The sequence below is a fragment of the Trypanosoma brucei genome (genome assembly GCF_000002445.2).
Source record: "Trypanosoma brucei brucei TREU927 chromosome 11 chr11_scaffold01 genomic scaffold, whole genome shotgun sequence".
Taxonomy (NCBI): domain Eukaryota; phylum Euglenozoa; class Kinetoplastea; order Trypanosomatida; family Trypanosomatidae; genus Trypanosoma; species Trypanosoma brucei.
Genome location: NT_165288.1, coordinates 302784 through 320859, shown reverse-complemented (window position 1 = coordinate 320859; position 18076 = coordinate 302784). Strand labels below are relative to the sequence as shown.

Genomic DNA, 18076 nt, shown 5'->3' with positions numbered 1-18076 from the left:
GCGCTGCATGCTCGAGAAGTTACGCAGAAACACAGGAACAGGTATGTAAAGTGCATCCTCCTCAGGATTATAATGGCAAAGTCTCTTCAAACCATCGGTCCAGTTATCATCATCGTTACACAGTGGGCCGTCGTATGTCGGGCTATCGTAGTAGCAGTTGTGTAATTTGATCACGATGTCAGAGACATCATTCGATTCATGCACAGTTTCGATTACACTAAGGAGAGCGTAACTGCATTGAGAGTGAAGGCCGTCCACACTTTCGTGGTTGCTTATGCATGTGATCACATCTCCAGCCGCGAGGTTCCTTTTAATCCCCTTCCAGAATTTCACAGATCGGAAGTCACCCGTATTCGCTGCATCTGCGAGTCGATCATCAAAAGGGATATGTAGCACTGGACGGCCCGTTAGATCACGGAGGGTTTCGTGTGGTGTGCACTGGTCGAGCTTTGCGTACCCACCAACAAACTTCGCATATGCCTTCTCCAGCAGCAGCGGGTACCAAGACCGGTGTGGCACGCGTGTAAACTTGGGCTCACACTTCGCATCCACTGGCACACGGTCATCAATGTCAACACGAACAGGGTTGCTGTTCGGATCAAAAAAGATGAAAGAATATGGACCATTAACGGGATGTGTTTTCGTTTCCAGAAGCCGATGAATTAGAGGCGGGTGTTGACTGAGAGCGGCAATGAAAGGTGCTAAATAGCCAAGTTCACCAGGCGCAGATGAAGTATCGCCCGGCTGTGTTATTTCCGGAAACACAGAGTTTCGGATTCCTTCAGGGTACAACTCACCGATTCGCGGCCACATCTCCGCTACGGAATGGTTAGCTTCATGAAATTGAACATCCTGCCAACCTAATAGTCCCTCTGCTAGCTCGTGTGCTCGCGCTCTGAGCTGCTGCTCTAGCAGTGCGACTATGCCCGCATTCCTCGGATCTTTTTTGAGGTGGCGGCGCCTCGTCTCTAATTCTCGGAACTGCTCATCGGTACTCAACGGAAGACGGATTATTGGAACTCCTTGTGGGTTAGAGTCTAGAAAAGAGCGCTCTCTCGACACAAAATCTTTTGCGATATCCAGAGCGCGGCTGACCAGTTCTTCTTCAACCCGTTGAACTAACACAGCGTCCTCGGGTGATAGGTTTTTGTCTCTGTGCCGTTTGATCTCAAGGTCCCTGAACTCCCTATCATCATCAAGTGGAATGTCATATACGGGAACGCCATGAAGCTCAAGCGGAAGATAGCTTCGATCATCAGATATTTTGCGACGAGCCAATGCATTTACTCGTTGGTTCATTTCGTCTTGAATAGTTTTGATACCTTCGGTGTTGCTACGAGGGTGCTTGCGAAGGGCACGGAGTCGCTTTTCCATGTCACGAAACGGCCTATCGTTGTTAAGCGATAGGTCACACAGTGGTATACCTTGAGGTTTTTGGTTCAAAAAAGCGCGTTCTCCCTGAAGATGCTCGGTAGCGAGTTCACGTACTCGGTCATTCATTTCCTCTTCCATTCTTCGAAGTTCTGCTGCTCTCGGGATATCTCGTCCCATTTGAAGATACATACTCTCCATATTGTGAAAGATGGAATCGGAGTCAAGAGGTAATTCTTCAATGGGCACACCAAGGGGCTCAGGATCGATAAAAACACGATGTTTTTGTAGAAAGGCTCCTGCCAGTTCCGTCGCCCTAAGATTAAGGTCTCCCTCTATTTTTTCAATATCCTTTCGGTTTTTCGTTTGGTTCTTCCGTAGTGCCCGTAGCTCAACCTCCATGCTACGAAAACGCCAATCACCATTGAGAGGAAGTAAGGTCAAAGGCACTCCCCGGGGTCGGGGGTCAAGAAAACTCCGTTCCATCTCCAAGTACTCCACTGCAATAACGTTAACACGATCTTGGATCTCTTCCTCCAGGGAGCGAATTGTTTTGATCTCTCCCCTCCCGTTCTTTTTGAGAGCACGCCGCTTTCGTTCAAGTAAATTCAAGATGTGGTCATAATTAAGTGGTAAACACGCCAATGGAAGACCAAAGGGTTCAGGGTCGAGGAATATTCGTTCTTTCTTCAAAAAAGCCGCAGCGATCTCATGCAACCTCTTGTTTAGAAGATCACGAACGATTTGCTTCGCGCTATCGGGCACCACCGGATTCCTGCTCAACTTTAGTAACTCTCGTTCAATTTCGACGAAAGTAGGGTCACATCTAAAGGGAACATCGGCTATCGGAACGCCTTCTGGTTCTGAATCAAGAAATGAACGATTTTCTTGAAGGAATTCTTTGGCAAGTTCGTGCAGACGTTCATTCATTTTTTCCTCTAAAACTCTTACCTCAGTGGACTTCAGATTTCCATTCAGCCTTTTTAATCGAAAATGTTCTTGTGCCAATACCTGAAACCTCTCATCTGTATCAAGCGGCAACTCTTCTCGAGGGACGCCATCAGGTTCAAGGTCAAGGAAGTCACGATCTTTTGCAATGATCTCCTTCGCTAGCTCATGCGCCCGACAATTCATGACGTTTTCGAAGGCAATTAATTCATTCGCTGCATGTTTTGGATCCTTCAACAACACGTATCGAGAAATTTCAGCATCTTTAAAAATCAAGTCATTATCAAGAGGCAGCTCCTTTAGAGGAATACCTTCGGGCTCCTGATCCATGAAATCGCGTTGTTTTGAAAACGCCTCCCTTGCCAATTCACAAGCACGTTCATTAAGACTGACTTCAAGGTCGTTAATGGCCTCCTTGTTCCGCTTAGCGAAACGGAAATCCTTTCTCATCCTCCGCCGCTCACGCTCAAGTGCAAAGAATGTTTCATCTTCATCGAGCTGCAAGTCAACAATAAACATGCCCCCGGGTTGTGGGTCTAAAAAGGCCCGTTCCTCCGCTACTACATCATCAGCAACCTGCAGCGCCCGGATGTCCATATCGTCTTCGATGGCAGCAATATCAACGGTGACTGCGCCCACCTGTAGCAGCTCCCGACGTTTGCTAGCGAGTGACCTAAACGTGTCATCGTTATGAAGATGCAGCTCGTTGGTTGGAATCCTTCGGTAATCAGGCCGAAGGTGCCCGACATCTTCAGCGACGATACACCTTGCAAGTACATGTGCGCGATCATTCATAGCCTCCTCCAGATCGGCGACATTAGTTACTCGACGACGCGATTCGCGACGGATTTTTCTTCTTCGCGCCTCAAGATGCCTAAACTCGGCATCGGAGTCAAGTGGAATATCCTTCAATGGAATGCCCTCAGGTTCCGGATCAAGGAAATCTCTGTCTTCTTTTACCCGCTTCCTGACTAATTCTTGTAGTCGCTCGCTCATCTGGTGCTCCAACTTCCCCACTTGTTCCTTGCAATCATCCGAACCCTGTAACATTACGACTGCGCGCCTCAACTCCAAGGTTCCGAAACGTTCATCAGTATCTATAGGAATGTCTGCTGCGTCAATCCCATCAGGAAGAGTGACATAGTTACCCCGATCCCCTCGCAAAATGCGAAAAGCCAAGTCATCTACACGATCCTGCATCATTTCCTCCAGATTCATCATTGCAGTGGCCCTACGGTTGCCGTCACGTTTCAGTCTCCTTCGCCGACGTTCCATCGTCGTGAAGCTCCGATCCTCATCAAGTGGTAGCAATTCCCTCGGGATACCGTGTGACGTTAGGTTCAGAAATGCACGGTCTGATAATTTTATGTCTTTTGCGATGCTGTGTACGAGGGCATTCAGATCACTTTCTAGCTGCGTAATAGCGGCTGCATTTTCGTGAGGGCACCTTTTGAGTTTGGTCCTTTCTACCTCCTTGCTTCGAAACACCACATTTTCATCAAGGGGAAGGTGCTCGAGATCAACACCCTCCGGTTGTGGGTTAAGGAATCCACGGCCACATTGTATTTGACCCCTTGCTAACTCGCACGCGCGTTCGTTCAGACTCCCCCTCAAGGTCTCCACTTTAATATCATTACGTCGAGGAGTAGCTTGCAAGGCAAGGAGATCTCTCTCCATGCTGCGAAATGTATTATCTGCGTCAAGCGGTAAGAATTCCAGCGGAATCCCCTCCGGCTCTTGAACCAACTGTTTACGGAGCTTGGAAATTACCTCCCTTGCCAACTGAAACACGCGGTTGTTCAACTTTTCCTGAACGTCCCTAATCTTTTCCATGTTTTGGGACGGTTCCTTTAGCAACCGCCGTTTTGCGGCGATGAGGGAGGCACATTCGGCATCGTCGTGCGGGTGCAAGGAAGCCAACAAAACTCCCTCGGGTTCGGGCGCAATTCCCTCAAGGTCAGTGGCCAACAATTCCTCTGCCAACTCATGAGCGCGATCGTTCAATTTTTCCTCCAGATTACGTATCCGATAGGCGTTGATGACTGGCTCTCTTATTTTCAACTTTGCTCGTTCTACCTCCATTCGATGAAAGAGAGGATCATTGTCAAGGTCTAGCTCCGCGAGCGGTACACCCCCAGGTTCTTTGTCAACAAATCCACGATCAGCAGCCAAGAACGCCTGCGCACACCTCTGAACGTACGAGTTAAGTTGTACCTCAAGTTCAGTTATTCTGTTGAGATTGCGTTTCGGATTTGAAAGTACCATCCTCATCCGCTGAACTTGCAAGTCGCGGAATTGGGGATCCTTCTCCAATTCCAAAGCGGAAAAAGGAACCCCACAAGGTTGACGATCAATGTAACTCTGATCGCCCCTCAGAAGCTCTATGGCTATTTCCGTAGCCCTTTTGTTCAGGGTTCCAACATTCACGCCGTGTGAATCACTCCCCCCCAGGTGCTTGGAAATGCGATATTGATTTGCCAGTGAGGCGAAAGTTGAATCCTCATGGGGCCTTAAAAGCTCAATAGGTATGCCGCAAGGCGTCTGTTCCAACTGCTCCAAATCCTTCGCCTTTACAGAGACAGCAATGTTCGCCGCACGTTCATTGAGGCGGTCCTCCAGCTTAGTTATCCGAGTGGCATTCTTTTTCTCATCTTCAAGGAACAATGAAACGAGATCACGCTCCATCTGACTGAATAATGGATCTTCATCTAGGGGAAGCGACTGCAGGGGTATACCATCCGGGAGTGGGTTGAGTTTTCTCCGGCATGTACCTACAGCACAGTCTGCAAGCTCCTTTACCCTCCTGTTCAGGTCATCGACCAGCCTCATAAGTTTCGATAGATCAGGTTGAGAATCCCTCTTTAACAGTCGAACACTAACAACCATCTCATGAAACTCTGGATCATTATGGGGATGAAGGAGACTCACCGGGATACCCCTGGGAGCACTTATCAGATCACTCAAGTCTTCCGCAATTTGCCCCCTTGCTAACTCGTATGCACGGTCACTCAATCTCTCCTCCAAAGTATTGATTGCGACTTCATTACAACAGGGATCTCCTGCCTTCAAAGCCAACCGCTTCAGCTCCATGAAATGAAACTGCGAATCCGTATCAAGAGGTAAAGCATTCAGAGACACGCCAAGTGGATCCCTATCCAGATAATTCCTTTCTTTATACAATCTTTTAACAAGCAATTTTTTGGCACATGCATTCAACTCAGCTTCCAAACGAGTTATTTGCTCATTGTTAACCGCCGGATAGGACAACAATTTTAGCCTCTCAGCTTCCAGTGACACGAACTCAGAGTCTGTGTCCAAAGATAGCAAGTCAAGTGGCACACCAAGTTGTTCAGGGTTAAGATACGATGCGCGATCGGTACGCAAATACTCTTCCGCGAGCTCATTCGCACGTGCGTTAAGTCTCCCGACAACGCCCTGAATGGCAGGGGTGTTTTGCTCCCCTTCTTTTTTCAGTCGTCGAAATTCAGCAACATCAGCAGCAAACTGAACGTCAGTATGAGGCGATAAAAGTGAGAGAGGAACACAATGCTGAAAAGAACTCAATTCCTTCAGGTCTTCCAGTAGTTGCTCTTGAGCCAGCTGGCGAGCACGCTCATTTAATTTCTCTTCCAAAGATAATATCATACTCGCATTCTTCGGGTTGTTCTCGCCTTTTAACATTGCACGCTCCGCCTCCAAAGCACAAAACTTTGCATCGACCTCCAGTGGAAGCTCTTCAATCGGTACTCCCTCAGGAGCCAAATGCAAGTAGTCACGATCGCTACGTAGTAAGTTCAGGGCAAGTTCACCAACAGTATTATTCATTTGCTCCACAAGGTCATCTATCTCCCTCTTATTACGAAGCGGGTCTCTTTTTAAGTTCCGTAGCTGTTCCGCCTCTTTAATGAATCGTAAGTCGCTGTGGGGTTTAAGAACGTCAAGTGGAACACCATGGGGAGCCTGTTCCAGTCCTCTTAGGTCCTCCTGCAGCTGTTCCTTTGCAAGCTCATGCGCTCTCTTGTTAAGCATATCTTCTAAGCCGTCCAAACGTTTGTCGTCACCGTTCGATTGGATATTAATAATGACCCGCTCCAACTCCAAGGCACGAAACTGTTCGTCAGTACTAAGGGGAAGAAAAGATATATCAACACTTTCTGGGCACTGGTTTAGGTACTTCACCCTGTCTCTTATTAAAACATCCTCTGCTAGTTGGTGTACACGTTTGCTAAGTTCAACCTGCAAGTTATTCAGCGCACCATTCGAGCTTTTCTCCCCTGTAGAATATTTCACTTTACGAATGTCATTGATAAGTTTTGCAACAACCTCATCATCTCTAGGAGAGAGTAAACTCAACGGAATGCCACAAGGCTCTCCCTCAACACCATCAAAATCCTCATCTCCTATACACCTCGCTAGATCATGAATACGTTCATTCATTTTCCTCTCAAGTTCCGCAATTCTGTCAGCATTCCCCCGCGGATCTTGTATCTTTAGTTGAGCTCGTTCATGGCGCAATTTGTCGAGAATCTCGTCCCCATCCAAAGGTAAGTACGTCAAGGGAACACCCTCCGGTTCCTTGTCAAGAAACCAAAGATCACCACCAACAAGCTCTTTCGCAAGCTCACGTAAGCGCCTATCCATGCTGCGCATATGTTGCTCAACAGCTTCCTTGTCACCATCTCTTTTCAACCTCCGTAATTCCGGTACAAGGGAGACAAATTCTTTGTCGTCGTGTGGCCTCAGGTGCGCAAGGTCAATCCCTTCATACTCGTCGTGGAATCCTTCCAAATCACGTAATAGTTGTTCAGACGCAAGTTCCTTCGCGCGGTTGTTAAGTTTCAACTCAAGTTCTCCAATCCCTGCTGCATTCCGTCGTGCGTCTTCGGCCTTCAACCTCGCTCGTTCAACCTCCATAGTGGCAAACGGTTCGTCGGAACACAAGGGAAGTTCCGAGACGGGTACGCCGAGGGGAATAGGGTCTAGATAGCTGCGATCACCCTCCAGCAGCCCATCCGCGAGTTCGTAAGCGCGGTTGTTCATAGCGTCCTCCACCTCCCGAATCCGTTCCGCATTACCCTGGGTGCCCTTCTTGAGGTCACGCAACTCCAGCACCATCAGTGCAAAGGCAGGGTCTTCCATCACCCTCAACAATGACAAGGGAATGCCTTCAGGTGCCGCATCAATACCGGAAAGCTCCTCACGCAACTGCTGCAATGCGAGTTCGTGTGCGCGGCCATTCATTTCTTCCTCCAGTGTGCCAATCGTCTGCGCATTGCGACGCGCATCAGTAAGCTTCAGTTTAATCCGCTCCACCTCCATACCATGGAACAACTCATCGTCATCCAGTGGCAAAATACATAATGGAACGCCCTCGGGTTCAGGATCAAGGAAACCACGGTCAAATTGAGCTATCGCAACGTCATAGGCGCGATCATTCATGGACATGACAACGGCGTCAATCGCCTCGCTGTTAGCATCCGGATTCTTCCTTAGGGTGCGAATATCATCCACCATCACAAGAAAGGTACTGTCCTCGTGAAGTCGTAGCAGCTGCAGAGGAATACCGCACGGCGCCTCGTCCACACCATTAACGTCCTGCCGCAGTTGCTCGCGAGCAAGTTCCACTGCACGGTTATTGAGTGCGTCCTCCAACTCACATATTCTCCTCGCGTTTAAGTGCGCATTACGTGCCTTCAGAGTCACACGTTCACACTCTAGCCTAAAAAACAACACATCAGTGTCCAACGGCAGCACACACAGCGGAACACCCTCGGGCTCAGGGTCGAGGTAGCCACGATCTCCCTCCTTCAATCGCTTCGCCAGAGCATGCACAACGTCGTTCATCGTGGTCTTCAGCACATCACACATGCCCTCATTATTGCCCTCACTACACAATTGACGCAACTCAGTTACAAGCTTAATAAATTCCACATCTCCGTGAGGATTAAGCACAGATATAGGAATACCCTCAGGTTCGGGATCAAGCCCCTCCAGCTCCCGCTGCCGTTGCACTTCTGCCAGTTGCACAGCACGTTCATTTAAACGCATCTCAAAATCAGAAATCTTCGCTGCGTTCCGACGTGCATTTTGCGCCTTGAGCACCGCACGCTGCACTTCCAGACCATGAAACACAGTGTCCGTTGTGAGTGATAGAAGGCTCAGTGGTACACCGAGAGGTTCAGGTTCAAGGTACTCACGGTCCCGCAGCAGTAGCTCCTCGGCAGCGTCCCTCGCACAGTTGTTTATTTCATCAATGAGTGCGACAAACTCGGGACCAGTGACGCCGCGGTTCCTCAATCCACGCATTTTGTTCAGCATCTTCTGCAACACGGGATCATCGTGTAACTGCAGGATATATATAGGCACGCCGCACGGCGACTGCTCCAGTTCGCTCAAATCACGACCTTTCTGTTCATTTGCCAGCTCAACTGCGCGCTCCTTCAGACGACTCTCAAGTTCGTGGATGTGGGTTATGTTCCGAGCAGCGTCACGCTCCTTCAACCTCGCGCGTTCCGTCTCCAGCTTGTGGAAAAGAGGATCTGTACCCAAGGGAAGGTCACTAAGCGGAACACCCTCCGGACACTGATCCAGAAACTCCCGGTCATCCTTCAATTTTTCCTGTGCCAACTCGTGCGCACGCTCGTTCATACGCTCCCGCAATTCCTCAATAGCAACAGTGTTTCTCTTCGGTCCCCTTTTCAGTTTTCGCATCGCTCCAACAAACTCACTGAACAAAGAGTCGTTGTGTGGTTTCAGTGCACGTAATGATACACCCTCAGGCTCACCATCAAGACCACTCAGATCCTCCTCTTTCAGTTCTTCCGCAAGCCTGTGAGCACGCTCGACGAGTTTCAACTCCAACTCCCGGACTCTACGAGCGCCACGGTGAGGTTCTCTCAACTTCAGCACCGCTCGCTCCACCTCAAGCGCACGAAAAACACTGTCCGTATTCAGAGGCAAATCAGAAAGTGGTACTTCCATGGTTTCACATTCAAGGTAATCGCGGTCGCCTTCCAGAAGTCCCATCGCAGCAACGTGTGCACGGCTGTTCAGTTCAAACTCAATGTCACTTATTATCTCACGATTCTTCACGGGGTCCTTCGTCGCATCACGCAAGGCATCTTCAAGTTTCGTAAACTCCTCCACCCCTCCCAAGCCAAGTAGCTCCAGTGGAATCCCCTCAGGAGCGGCGTCGCAGTATGTCCTACGCAACTGGTTCGCCAGTTCCATCGCCCGCTCATTCATCGCGCTCTCAAGTTCAGAAATACGAGCGGCGTTGCGACCTCGACCAGCAGTACTATGCCTAAGCTTCCGAGCTTCCGTTTCGAGAGCTTTGAACATTTCATCTTCATTCAGCGCAAGTGCAGACAGTGGAATACCTCCAGGACATTGACTTAGCACAACTCGCTCTTTGGTGTGCAACTCCGCCGCCAGTTCAAGCGCACGTTCGTTCAACTGTAGAATAATCTCACAAAGCTTCCCTCCGTTCGCAGAGTTACGAGAAAGATCACGATAATTGTCTTCAAGCGCACGAAACCGACCATCCACATCAATTGGTAGATCACTGAGTGGGACACCAAGGGGTTCTGTACCGAGAAGGTTGCGAAGTTCCTTCTTTGCAGTGCGGGCGAGCTCAGCTGCACGATCTCCCAGCTGATCCTCAAGGTCTTTGATAGCCTTCGTGCCCATGCGAGAACCACAACTTTTATATGTCGCCCTCTTGGTTTCTAGGGCACGAAACTCTGCGTCATCATCAAGAGGTAAGTGACGCACACAAACACCTTCAACATCCTCGCCCAAGAACATTCGATCCTGGCGGACAACTTCGTCGGCCATAGCCGCTACTCGGATATTCAAGGCTTCCTCCACATGGTTTATTGTTGATGCGTTTCGTACGGGATCGCGATAGAGAGAGCTGCGCTCAACTTCAAGTCGGGTAAATTCAGCATCGCTGTCAAGGGGAAGTTCAGACAGTAACACACCACGTATGGCGACGGGAAGGAATTTAGGTCGATCTAGGGAGTTGAGCTTTTTCGCCAGTTCGTGCGAACGATCGTTAAGCATTTGTTCCAAGTCTACAATCCTACTGCGATCAGCAAACGGATCCTTCTTGAGTAATCTCCTCTGCCTTTCTAACCCGAGGAATGTCGTATCGCTATCGAGATTCAACTCAGTGATATGTCGACCTTCCGGTTCTTGGTCAAGGAATTCGCGCTCTCTAATTGCTTGTTCTTTGGCAATGTCCAAAATGATACTGTTAAGCTCCTCCATGATTTCAATAGCAGTTGGGGAATTGTATCTTCCATCTTGCTTCAACTCTAGAAGTTCCCTTTCTTTTCCCAAGAATAATTCACTATCGTCAACGGGAAGCTCGTCTAGAGTAAAGCCGAGTGGGTGTTGCTCGAGAGATAACCTCACATCACTTCGCAGCTTACGTGCTATGTCCTCAGAACGTCTTCGCATCGCCCCTGCAAGGTCCTGGATTTTCAAAGTATCCTTAGCATCAAAAACAGCTTTAATGTATCCATTCTCCAACTCAATAAACGGTAAGTCATTGTCAAGAGGAAGCACCGACAACGGAAGACCATCAGGTGAGGTGTCAAGAACATCCTCTCTCATTTTTCGCTTCACCTCAAGGGCTAAATCATTCACGTAGTCCCTCATGGCATTTTCCACACCCACCAACTTACGATCATTCTCGCGAATGTTCAGACCCTTCAATGTCAAGCGCTCCACCTCTAGCAAATGAAAGTTATCATCATCATCAAGAGGTACACAATGCAATGGGATGCCATGAGGCTCAGGATCGAGAAACGACCTCTCACTACGCAACTTTAACAACGCAAGCTTTTCCGCTCGCCCATTCAGGGCCTTCTCCACACTGGCAATTGAGTCCTTGTTACCCACCACGTCACGCATTAGCGCAGCTCGTTTCACTTCAAGCATCGAAAATTCATCGTCATTGTCCAGTGGCACATCATCCAAAGGTACACCACAAGGGTGAGAAATCAGGTAATCCTTCCGCTCCGCACAGTTCTTCATTTTAGCAAGCTGATGCGCACGACCATCCAGCAACTCCTCAATGGCAGCAATTTTCTGTGCCTCAGGAGGAGACTCCTTACAAAGAAGCCGTAGTTGCTTTTCAAGAGAACGAAACTCCTTATCGCTATCTAGAGGCAATTCCTCCAGTAGACGACCCTCAGGCTCAGGGAAGAGAAAAGCACGATCTTTAGAAATCATCTCCGCCGCCATCTGCTTGGCTAACTCGTTCAAGTCAGACTTCAGCAAAGCAACATCGGCACCATTTGCCCGCAGGTCCTTCCGAAGCTTGTGCAGTTCAGCTTCTTTCGCAACAAAGCTCTCGTTATTGTCAAGGGGCAGCTCATCTAAGGACACCCCCAATGGCATCGGGTCCAGAAACATGCGGATCTCACAACGCATCTTATCAGCCAGTTCGATCACCCTCTCATTCATCGCATCTTCAAGATTTCGTATCGCTGCTATATTAGCATGCGGGTCCTCGCACAAACCAAACCGACGAATTTCAAGATCACAAAAAACCTCGTCGTTATCAATAGGAACATCCTCAATGGCAATACCACCAGGGTTAGGGTCCATAAATTTCGATCGCTCCGCGTGCTTCATTTCCGTAGCAAGAACGTGTGCACGCTCGTTCAGGCCACCCTCCAAAGCCGAGATGGCACGTCCGTTCCTCTGAGGGTTCTTCTTCAGTAGCGCACGTTTAATTTCAAGCTCCTGGAACACACTATCGCTATCAAGTGGTAGCAAACGAAGCGGCACACCAACAGATGCTGGGTCCAAGTAACCACGGTCACTCGACAAGTGCTCCCTCGCAAGGGCTTCCGCACGATCATTCAGTGCACGCTCCACATCCATTATTACTGTGTCCTGTTTCTTCGCATCACACTTGAGACGTTGCCGATGCACCTCAAGCTCGTGGAATTCCGTATCCATGTCAAGGGGGAGGTCTTCTACAGGGACACCTCTTGGGCATGGCTCCAAGTAGTCCAAGCGCTCGCCCACATTCAGAGCGCGAGCGATCTCACGCACAGCATCACGTATCATATTCTCTGCAACACCGATTTCGTCACGGTCAGCCTTCGCGTTAATTAACACCCGGCGCCTCGTCTCCATCGCAAGCACCTCCTTACTATCATTCAGAGGCAACCCCTGCACAGGTCGACCCTCATATTCCGCGTCAAGATAGTCACGATCGAGACACGTTTTCCTCAGTGCTATGCGGTATACAACGCGAGCAATATCCTCCTCCACAGTCCTCATAGCAGTGCTGTTCACACGCGGCTCCCAACGCAACTTACGAAGTTCCGATTCCAGCTTGACAAACTCACTATCTCCGTCAAGGTTAAGGTCGGTAAGTGGGAACCCCAGAGGTTCAGGGTCTAGAAACGCTCGACCCTCCTCTACCTTCACACGCGCAAGTTCACACGCTCGACGGTTCAACCAACTTTCAAGTTCTTTGATCTCTGATGTCTTATTCGCAAGGGAATCCTGACGCAGTCGCAGTTGCAGTCGCTCCACTTCGAGTGAATGAAACACATCGTCTTCGTCCAGCGGAAGCTGCGCTACAGGGAAACCTCCTGGAGTGGGATCAAGGAACAGATCACGTTCACTCAGCTTCAGCTCCCTCGCGATCTCGTGTACACGGTCCGCTATCACGTCCTCAAGACTCCGTAACAGTTTCTCGTCTTTTCGCTCCTTACGATTCAGCGCACGGAGGCGGTCCTCCTTCTCACTCACAACTTCGTCCTCGTTTAAAGGAAGCAACTCAAGGGGGACACCCTCAGGCTCAGGGTTCAGATATCGCCGCTCTCTCAAATGCATCTCCTTGGCAATAGCATTCGCACGTGCCACCATACTATCTTCAACCTCAGCCAAACGACTCGCATTAGCAATGGGATCCCGCTTTAATTGCATGCGCTCACGTGCCATCTCAGAAAATGAAGAGTCGCTCATCAGAGTGAGATCCAGGGTGGGAATTCCTTCCACCTCGGCTCCAAGGAAAGATAAGTCAGGGTCATCGTGTTTTTCCAGAATTTCATTAGCGAGAGTAAGAAGGCTTCTCTCTACATTCCGAACCTTCGTGGCATTCCTGGGATCACCCTTTAGGTGGTACCGATCGCGCTCTAAAACGACAAAATGTGGCTCCGCGTCAAGTATGGAATTAACCGTTTGAAGATCGTATCCTGGTAAGTACTTCGAACGATCCTTAGCAAGAAGCTGCCTCGCCATCTTATGAACTCGGTCACTCATCATCCTCTCATGTTTTGCAATTGGCTCAGCATTCGCATCAATGTCTCCGTGCAGGCGTCTCAGTTCTTCCAATATAGCTTGCAAATCGGCGTCACTATCGAGCGGAAGGTCTTCAAGAGGCACACCCTCAGCTTCAGAACCCAGAAAGCGAAGGTCAACCTCACACAGATTACCAGCATCCTCAGGTGGGTCGGTGATACGCACCTTCGCATCTTCCACGCCAACGATCTCCACACGGCACGGCACAACACCGGTTCCCCGAGGACACGTGATCGACAGAGCGTATCTCCCCGCAGTGGCAAGCCGGTGAACAAGCCCCATTTCCCTGTAGTTCGTCGCAGCGGTCACACCATCAATACGCTTTTCATCCTCGTTGTACAGATATATCCCTAGGAAGTCATCAGCCATAGCATCGTGCGTACGGACCGTCACACAAGGTTTCTCCTGACGAAGCAGAATGTGAATATCAGTGGGAACATCAACCAGAAAATCCACGCGTTTCTTTTCATGGTTATGCAGCTCAAGGTGCTCAATTGCAGGTAGTGACCGCGCAACACTCACATTGATACGACTGATTTTGATAAATTTCATGTCAGGCAATTTTTGAAACCAGTATGAGAGAAGAAACTTCGTTTTGTCACGAAACATCGCGCTTGGAATTAGGTACGACATAGAGTTAGCTGGAATGGTAACAATATTCGCCGACTCACGAAAGTTCACGAACAGACCCTTGTGCACAACACGATGGTTGTTACTCGTCACCAAATATGTTGGTACAGGATTGCTACATGTACACTGAGAAAGAACCAACCCACATTGAACATAGTTTACCTCTTGCTCGGGGAGAAGGTGTAGCACGCGACGCTGATCAGGTTGCCCAATCATTGCAATAATCTGTAACGGGGTATCCGCAGTGTTCTGCACAACGTAAATGGGGTTCTCACGCCACGTCACAAGTGTTGGATTGCCACCGTTCGTGCCCTCACCCCATTCACTGTTGAATTGCCACCCGGGAACAATAAGACCACGCACCATAACTTTCTCCACAGTGAGAAATGCATTGCAGAAAACTTCCACGGGAATGTAGATAGTATCCCGTCGCTCCGGACATAGACGGGTACGCAGCTCAGACGACCACGCAGCATCGCTTGCATTCATAGGGCCTTTGTACTCAGTCTCCAGAAACGGATTATGAAGTTTTACAACAAGATCAGATATGGAAGAGGCCTCACCATCCGTTAACGATACCACATCAAGGACAGCGTACTCTTGCCCATTGGACAAACCAAGGGTGTCATCGAAACCGGGGCGTGCAACGGCAGCACACGCACAATCCTTCAGACCCTCACTGAGCTCAACCCAAAAACTCACATCATCAACATCACACAGTACAGCCTTCGCGAGTTTCAACTCCATCGGAATGCTAAGCACAGGAAGCCCTGTTAGGTCGTAAAACAGTTCCCGCAGCGTACATCCCTCAATATTTTGGTATAGTGTGTAGAACTTAGCATACGCCTTCTCTAGTAGTAGTGGCCACCAATAACCATCAGATGATCGACAGAATAAAGTTTTCCCACCAAGAAGGGGAATACGATCATCAATCTCCACCTTCACCCACTGACCGTAGCGGTGGAACCGGAACGTGTACCGTCCGTCACGTCGTACAGCCTTCGTCACAAACGCGTCACGAATTACGTTGGGGTGGTGCTCCACCAGCGCTGCAAAAGCGGTCAGACAACAGCACTCGAAGTGTTCACCCTGCTCAAACTGCTCACGACTCAGACGCTCCGGCAAAAGTGAGCGCGTCTTTCCCTCAGGATAAAGGTCACCAATGTGGATCCACGGTTCATTCGTCATAATCTTATTATCAACCATGAAACGTTTATCTTCAAATGGGACCGTACTATCGGGTACCTCAGTGAACACCTGCCCTCCACCAGCAACAGGAATGTAGTCAATGGGATTAGAAACAGTAGCATCCTCATCACCCTCTGCAATATCATCCTCATCATCAAACATGGAGGCATCATCAGGAGCCTCAACAATACGAACATTAGCATCAGGAGAACCAACAATTGTGAGAGCAATGGGTACTTCACCACTTGCCCGGGGACACGTAATTGAAATAGCATAACGACCACTACGAGGAAGGCGATGCAAGACACTTGTTTCCCTGAAATTCGTCGCAGCGTGCACACCTCCAATCTTACGGTCCGTGTCATCATAAAGGTAGACACCAACGTAATCCCGAGTTGTAATATCACCACCAACTTTGTTCACAAACGGTTTTTCTTGATGCATCAAAATGTGAATGTCAGTAGGGCAGTCAACAAAAAAATCAACCCGTTCCTTCACTTTTGTTTCCAACGTAACCTTTCCAATGGCACAATGTCCCCAATCCATAGAGGGGACCTCAAGTTTCTTAATCAGAATATTGCTGTAGTCTTGAAGTTTCACTCGGTACAGTGCGAGCGTAAATGCACTCTCCGCTCCCTTCTTCATGCAAGAAGGTACAAGGTAGCACAAGGAATTAGGTGGTATCCGAACGAAACTGGACACTTCACGAGAGTTTAGGAACAAACTCTTGTGTATTGCTTTGTGATTGTTCCCTGTTACAAAATATGTCGGTATTTGTGTGACTGTGGTACTCTGAACAACAACAATGCCACATTGAAGGTACATGGTTCGCTCCTCAGAAGACATGTAACGTCGTTGATCCTTCTGCTTAATCACGACAACCAGTTCCACGGGGTTGATCCCAGCGTTCCTGACGCAGTATAGGGGGTTCTTGCGCCATGTTACACTCGTGGGGTTCCCTCCCGCAGTTTCACCCTTCCACTCATCATCAAAATACGTCGCGTCACCATCAATAGGGGATATGTAGCAAAGTTGCACCGAATTTACGATCTTCAGGGCAACGTGTAGCGGAAGAAATATGGAGTGCGTATCATCCACGTTATACTTTTCACGGAGTTTGGGGGTCCACTCCGTGTCCTTACTGTTCAGCGGGCCTTTGTACGTGAATTCCTCGTCCTCGAATGGGTTGTATAGGTGAATCACAATGTCGCTTACAGATGATGTCCCAGTTAGCGAAAAAATCTCTAGTATCCCGTATTGTTGCTCACTCTGCAAGCCCATCGACTCAAGGTCCGTTTCCCTCGTCAGCAGCGAACCAACAAACTGGCCGGATTGCAGCTTCTGTGCGAGGTCAAGCCAATACTGACCTCCAGTCACATCCACACCTGCAGCCTTGGCAAGCCTCGCGTCCATGGGGATGTTGAGCACGGGGTTGCCAGTTAAGTCATGGTACGCCTCCTGTAAGGTACAACCCTCCAAATTGTCGTAGCTGGTGTAGAATTTCGCATAAGCCTTCTCAAACAGTAGCGGCCACCAATGACTAGTGGGTGATCGGATGAACAAAACTTCATCATCCTCAAGCATAACAGAGTCATCAATTTCAACCTTCACCCATTCCTTGTCACGAAAGAACTGAAAAGTGTACCTCCCGTCACGCCGCACATTCCTCGACACGAAGCAGTTCCGAATGATGTCGGGGAATTTTACTAAAGTGGCGAGGGCAGAAAGCATGAAGCACTCATAGTGACTTCCTTGTCCGAACTGTTCGCGTGCAAACGTCTCCGGGAGCAATGATTCCTTCGCACCATTGGGGTACAATTCGCCAATACGAATCCATTGCTCCGAGACGTGTTTGTTGTTTCTCATAAAAATGGTGTCATGGAATATCGTATTGCTATCTGGAATTTCGGTAATTGCTTGGTAATTCATAATTCTGTCAGTATTGTTCTTCGGTAACTATGCAAGAAAAAAAAACACTCTTTTCCTGTAGATAACGGCGCTAGTGTTTCTGTTCTTTTTATATTTTGTTTTTTTTACTGCTTTTTTGATAAATATATGTAGACTGATAGTTCTTCGCAAATCTTGTTGCAACAATGAGCCTCCTGATGAGGAACGATTTACCCTCGCTTTTCCTCGGATGAAAGACTTTACGTTACAATGTCGTTATAATATCGCGGTTTATTGCCTTCTGTGTCCCTATTTGTGTTTTTTTGTTGTGGTTTAAATGCTGTTTCTACCTCGAGTTTTGTTTTTGATGATGAAACACTTTTTTTGTGCGTTCAAAGTCGTTTTTCTTTGTCAATTTCTTCGTCGTTTGTCTGTTACAAGGGAAGTTGCAATTACACAGGTAAAGGAAAGAAAAAGAGAACAGTATAGCACTAGGAAACCTCTTTATCTCAATGTACTTTCTCTCAACAAACATCACCTCCAGTGGACGTTGGAAAACAGTTTTACTTGTTGCTCTTTCGAATTGATCGTCACTGTTGCGAAAAGTAAAAAAAACCAAATGGTTAAAAGAGCGGCCCATTGCTGTACTGATCCGAGATCAGCACAAATGTGAAATGTATGGGACCTACTAGTTCTAAGTGCTCCTTCCCCCCTTTTGGCC

The 18076-nt window shown here is 48.6% G+C and overlaps 1 protein-coding gene across 1 annotated transcript; it reads right to left on the bottom strand.

The window, feature by feature from the left end:
- Tb11.47.0035 (calpain-like cysteine peptidase, putative) lies at positions 1-17397 on the bottom strand (the record flags this gene model as incomplete). The annotated part of the gene is made up of 1 exon (XM_823111.1): positions 1-17397. A coding segment is annotated over one exon (17397 nt), but the record flags the coding sequence as incomplete, so codon positions are not given.
- Between the last annotated feature and the right edge of the window lie 679 nt (positions 17398-18076).